Source organism: Camponotus floridanus, unplaced genomic scaffold (genome assembly GCF_003227725.1).
Source record: "Camponotus floridanus strain SB8 unplaced genomic scaffold, Cflo_v7.5 scaffold176, whole genome shotgun sequence".
Taxonomy (NCBI): Eukaryota; Metazoa; Arthropoda; class Insecta; order Hymenoptera; family Formicidae; genus Camponotus; species Camponotus floridanus.
The window spans coordinates 272,615-278,892 of NW_020229299.1; the positions used below are offsets into that span (position 1 = coordinate 272,615).

At 56.4% G+C, this 6,278-nt stretch overlaps 1 protein-coding gene across 1 annotated transcript; it reads right to left on the reverse strand.

Moving 5' to 3' along the window:
- Positions 1 to 358: 358 nt before the first annotated feature.
- Positions 359 to 5,512, reverse strand: LOC112637533. The gene has a single exon (XM_025407439.1). The coding sequence runs from the start codon at positions 5,510 to 5,512 to the stop codon at positions 359 to 361; it is 5,154 nt and encodes a 1,717-aa protein (XP_025263224.1).
- Positions 5,513 to 6,278: the final 766 nt, after the last annotated feature.

The window sequence follows — 6,278 nt, forward strand, 5'->3', positions numbered from 1 at the left end:
AAATAAGTGAGTGCGTCGAGTACCTTTAAGCCAAGAAGCCCCGTGTTCCGCGAGCGCGTCAATTTATAGCGGAGCCCTTCTCGAAAGATCCCGATTTTTCGTGAACTAATATAAATGTTCAAAACGAACGGTTAAGAATTTATTTATTTTCCTTGGATCTTTCGAGAAGGGCAAGCGCTGTTTTTAAATTGCGCTGACAAAGCGATGTCGCGCTAACGGCTGCCAGGGGCGCCGAATGATCGCTCGGATCCTCGCTCCTTTTAGCGAGGGCGTTTTGAACATTTCCGCCCGCCTCGCCAAGAGCGTTTGGCGAAAAGAATGGCTAGCGGAGGATATGCAGCTCGTCGGGAGCTCCGAACTACTGCGATGGAGGCTCGTGATCTCCATGACCGTTGATGGGGAGCACGACGAGCTTCACGACGGGTCGTACCAACTCGGAGGCTGCGGTGCGCAATGTCACTACGCGAACTTGACCATCCTCTCCGGGGTGGATTTTCGCGATACGCGCGAGTGGCCATTTCGTGGGTGGTGTGAGTTCGTTCCGGATGAGGCAAAGTCGGCCGACCTTGAAGCCCGTCTCTTCGCGCAACCACTTAGGACGGTGAGTAATGGAGTGGAGGTACTCCTTCGACCATCGTTCCCAAAAATGGTCTCTCATTTTTTGCAGGAGCTGCCAGCGAGATAAGCGGGACGTTGGTTCATCCAGCAAGGACGACTCGGGCACTGCAGTCAGGGCGGCTCCCACCAGGAAGTGTCCAGGCGTCAGCGCAGCCAAGTCCTCAGGGTCGTCCGAGAGTGCCTGCAGCGGCCGCGAATTAAGGCACGCTTCTACCTGAGTGAGGAAGGTACTCATCTCCTCGAACGTCAGCTTGGCGTCGCCAATCACTCGTCGGAGATGGTGTTTGAGCGACTTGACTGCGGCTTCCCAAATGCCTCCGAAGTGCGGCGCTGAGGGAGGATTGAACCTCCACTCGATCCTCTCGGAGGCGAGGCTGTCGATGATCCGGTGGTTTTCTGGCGTGCCCGCGGTGAAGAGGGCTGTCAGCTGGGAATCGGCTCCCACGAAGGTTGTCCCGCAGTCGCTTCGAAGGCTGCGACAGATGCCTCGGCGGGAGACGAACCGCCTGAGGGCCGCAAGGAAGGCCTCGGCCGTGTAGTCGGAGACTACTTCGAGGTGTACGGCTCTGGAAGCAAGGCAGACGAAGACCGCTACGAAGGCCTTGTAGGAGCGGTGTCCGCGCCCCTTGGTTGTGCGAAGTTGAATCGGCCCGGCATAATCGACCCCAGTGTGAAGGAAGGGCCTCGCTGGTACCACGCGCTCCCGTGGAAGATCGCTCATCAGCTGTTGTGGTGTCGCCGCCCGCCATCGCACGCAAGGGAGACATCGCAGGATAGCCTCCTTGACCAGTGCTCGACCCCGTGGAATCCAATAATGTTGGCGGATTAATGAGAGAGTGAGCTGTGTTCCGCCGTGCAACGCTCGTTTATGGCAGTCGTCCACAATTAGCCGAGTGAGGTGCGAGCCCTTCGGCAGGAGGACGGGGTGACGCTCGTCATAGGCTAGGATGGAGTGCTTGAGTCGACCCCCGACTCGCAGGAGACCCTCGGTACCTAAAAAGGGACTAAAGCGAGCAAGTGAGTTTGATTTACTTAAGGCAAGGCCCTGACTTATTAATTTTAACTCGGCCCTGAATTTTTCAGATTGTACTCGCCGGATCCAACAAACTCGAGCTCTCTCTATCTCCTCTGCGGACAAAGTACTGGGGAAGCGCTGTTGAGTGCCAGTGGACCGATCCTCTCTTACTCTCAGCCACCGCCGACACCAGGCTGTCACGCGTAGGAGCCTCTTCAGGGAGGAGAACCGCACCAGCTCGGCGGCCTCGCTCATCGGCGCTGCTGTGGCTTTGACATGGACTCGTGTGCGCTTCTCCGGCAGGTGCTCTTCGGGGATGTGGCCGACGGCGGTCGGCCATGCGGTGGCGTCTAAGCGTAGCCAAGGCGGACCTTGCCACCACAGAGGATGGCTCTGCAGTTCCTTGGGAGAGAGACCTCGGGAAGCGCAGTCCGCTGGGTTGTCCTGGCCTGGAACGTGATGCCACGCAGCCTGCGGAGTGGTCCTCTGAATCTCTGAGACGCGGTTCGCGACGTAGGTTTGCCACCTGGATGGGTGGCCGCGGATCCAGCCCAGCGCGACGGTGGAGTCCGTCCATAGGTGAAGCGGCGCAGTCAGGTCGAGGATTGTCAAGGCGTGTTTGGCTAGTCGGCAGAGAAGGACGGCGGCGCTTAACTCCAAACGAGGTAAGGACACCTGTTTGAGCGGTGTGACCTTTGTTTTCGCGGTGATTAGGCGGACAATCCACGAGTCGTTTGACCATGTTTTTAGGTACACGACGGCGGAATATGCTCGTTCTGAGGCGTCGGAGAAGCCATGGACCTCGACGCGGGTGCAAGAAGGACCCAGATTAATCCAGCGAGGTACTCGGATTTGCTCGAGTACTGGTATCTGGGCGTGAAAGGTGACCCAGGCTGACGCGGAGGCGTCGTCGAGCGGAGCGTCCCACTCAAGTCCTTGAAGCCAAGTCGATTGGAAGGCAATCTTGGCGCGGACCACGACCGGTGCTAGCCAGCCGAGAGGGTCGAATAGCTGCGCCACCAGAGACAGTACAGACCTCTTGGTGACGGATGGCAGTGCGATGTGCCGGGTGGCGAAAGAGAAATCGTCCGTGGCGGGGTGCCACTGCAGTCCTAAGGTGGAGTGAGCCTCGTGTGGTCGCCAGTCACGGGTCTCGCGCTGCAACTGGTGCTCCGGCGGGATATCCCAGATCACCGCTGAGTCGCTGGCTGACCACTTCCGGAGAGGGAAGCCGCCCGCCATGCAGATACTGGACAGCTGTTTGCACATCTCCTGGGTCTCCGCCATCGTCGCTGCTCCGGTTAAGATGTCGTCCATGTAGACATCTCGCAGGAGAACGGCCGCTCCTAGAGGGTACTGCTTACCCTCGTCCTCAGCTAATTGCCTGAGAGCGCGCATCGCTAGAAACGGAGCACACGCTAGGCCGTAGGTCACTGTGCTCAGCTGGTACTCGGCAGGGCTGTCTTGCGGGGAATCCCGCCACAGGATCCTTTGCAGATCCCTGTCATCCGGGTGCACCAAGATCTGTCGGAACATCTTTTCGACGTCGGTGGCTAGACCGAAGCGGTGCCGTCGCCAACGGAGTAGCACGTCGGCGAGCGGAGGCAACAAGTTCGGACCCACCATCAAGTGATCGTTGAGGGTTCTTTTCGAAGTAGTTGGCGTGGAGCCGTTAAAAACTACGCGCAGCTTCGTGGTGACACTGTTCTTCCGCAGCACGCCGTGATGCGGCAAGTAATGCACCGGTCTGCGCGACGTAGCGTCCGGAGTCACGCGAGACATATGACGCAGGTCCTCATACTGCCGCATGAAGTCGGCATAGAGGGCTCGAAAAGGAGGATCCCGAGCGAAACGTCTCTCCATGCTGAAGAGAACTCGTAAAGCCGTGGAGCGCGTCACCGAGAAGTCTGGCAGCGGGGCAACGACCGGCAGACGTACGACGTACCGACCGTCCGCGGACCGCGAATGTGTCTGGCGGAAGAAGTTCTCGCACTGTTGATCCGCGGGTGAGAGAGCTACCGCGGCGTCGGGTAGCTCTTCTTGCTGCCAGAACCTTTGTACGAGAGCGCCTAGGTCTTCCTCGACCAGGCAGTGATGTGCTGACGCATGGCGCGATGTGGACGTCGTACCGACGGCCCCAGACAATATCCAGCCCAGCGCCGTCTTTTGTGCCACAGGTTCCCGTGATTTCCCTCGTCGAAGTCCAGCCTGGAGGATCATGGCGTAGACGTCTGCTCCTAGAAGGATGTCTATGGGATCCGTCGCCAAGAAGTCCGGATCGGCGAGCTCCAGCCCATGGACGTGCGTCCACGCCCGACGATTGGCCTTGATTCCGCCTTCATAAAGTGTGAGCCGGGGGAAAACCAAGGCGGCCACGCTTATTAAAGGCCCGTCGCGCAGGGAGCGGATCTGAAGAGTGACTTGACCGCGGGCGAGGCCCGTCTGCTTGCCGCCGATTCCATACACGGCGACGGAGGTAGGAGACCGACCTAGGCGAAGACGTTGGGCCAAAGCTTCGGAAACTAGCGAGGACTCCGAGCCCTGGTCAACTAGTGCGCGTGCAGTGTGAGCGCGGCCGAACCGGTCCAGGACGCGAACGCGCGCGGTAGCGAGGAGAACTGTCGTCGTCGCCTCGACTTTGTGTTGCGCTAAGTGTGACGTCTTAGCGCTCTCGCCGGACGGACATGCCTCGTGGAGGGTCGTGTGGTGACGCGCGCGACACGACGAACAAGTCTTTTGAGAAGAACACTCGCTTACCTTGTGCCTTCCTAGGCAGTTCAGGCACAAGTCGTTCGCCTCGACGTGACGCTTCCTTTCCTCCGCCGTCTTGCTCTGGTAAAGGTCACAGAACATAATATAGTGATCCTGACCGCATAGGGAGCAGCGACCTCGCTTACTGTCCTGCTTACGCGTGTGAAGAGTGCGAGTCTTCTGTGTCGGACTTGGATGCGGTTTAGAAGAAATGGCTTCGACCTTGACAGGCTGCAACGATTCTAAAGTGTGCAGCCGACGATCCAAGAAGAGCTGGAGTTTGTCGTACGAGGGTGGATCGTTGGAATCACTAATGAAATTCTCCCACTCGCGGCGAGATCGAGGATCAAGCAGGTCAACGACGAGGTGCACGAAAAGATCTTCACCCTTCGTGATCGGGCGCCCAATGCTCTCCAGTGATCCTACCGTGCTCTTCACGCTGTGGCAAAGTTTGCGCAGTTCCACCACGGACTCGCTCTTCAGCTTCTGGAGTGACGTAAACTGGGAGATGTAACTGCGCACCAGGAGCCGCTTGTTCTCATAGTAAGCAACGAGAACATCCCATGCGCGTTCGAAATTCTCGGTTGTCGTGGGCAGGCTTCGAATCAATAATTCTGCTTCTCCTTTCAGGCATGTCTTCAGGTAGTGGAGCTTCTCGACTGAGGACGTGAGAGTGTCCCTTCCGATTAGCGATTGGAAGAGATCACGGAAGGCTGGCCAATCCTCGTACTTCCCGGAGAAATGAGGCAGCTGGATCCTCGGAAGAGTCGTGCGGGGTGCTTGTGAGGACGGCTCTGACCCTCTCGTGCCAGCTTCCTTCTCTTCCGTCTTGAGGTTACGCAGGAGGTCCAACAGCAGACCCTTATTGGCGAGGTAGGCCTCTTCAGCCAGAGCAGGTATGTCGAGTCTTATGTACTCTGAATCGGCCACTTGGTCGAGATAATTCAAGAGCTCATCGTTGTGCGCGTCGAACTTCGTCCAGTACCTTTCCAAGGACTGCAATCGCGCCTCCACTGCGCCCACCGTGATCTTGGCAGCGCCCAGCTTCATCAGGTTCTCGTAAGTACGGGCAATTTTGCCGTAGAGATCCGTTGCAGCGGTGATTGTCAACTCGGCCTTGCGACTCATGATGACTGAATTTCAGGTGACTGGTGTTCGGAGCACAGAGAACCACAACACTTCGCACTCACTCCGCGTCGTAGAAAAACCGGTCACTAAATATCCGGCTCGAAGGACCAGCAAATGATAGAGTTTATGCGAGATTGACGCGGGAGGCAAGCGCGAAACCGAAGGATAAAAATCCGCGAGGAGAGAAAACGAAGAGAAATTAATTCGACGATAAATCTAAGTCTTTTAACAATAATAGTCAGTTTATTATAACAATTATAACACTAATTATAATACACAGTCTTAAATTAATTACGCGAAAGCGATTTCAGAATCCGCGAGCAACGGAGACGACTGATTCAATCCGCGAGCAACGGAAGAACGTTTTTTCTCGTGACCGAAAAATAAGTGAGTGCGTCGAGTACCTTTAAGCCAAGAAGCCCCGTGTTCCGCGAGCGCGTCAATTTATAGCGGAGCCCTTCTCGAAAGATCCCGATTTTTCGTGAACTAATATAAATGTTCAAAACGAACGGTTAAGAATTTATTTATTTTCCTTGGATCTTTCGAGAAGGGCAAGCGCTGTTTTTAAATTGCGCTGACAAAGCGATGTCGCGCTAACGGCTGCCAGGGGCGCCGAATGATCGCTCGGATCCTCGCTCCTTTTAGCGAGGGCGTTTTGAACATATATAATATATATATATGTATATATATATATATATTGTGACGTTGCAGTCCTGTCGCGCGTTCATCCGCCCCGATAAGTTTAACGGGCCGAGCAGCCGCGCCA

Coding starts and splice junctions, on each gene's coding strand:
- LOC112637533 (XM_025407439.1), bottom strand. CDS start 5,512: ATGAGTCGCAAGGCCGAGTTGACAATCACCGCTGCAACGGATCTCTAC.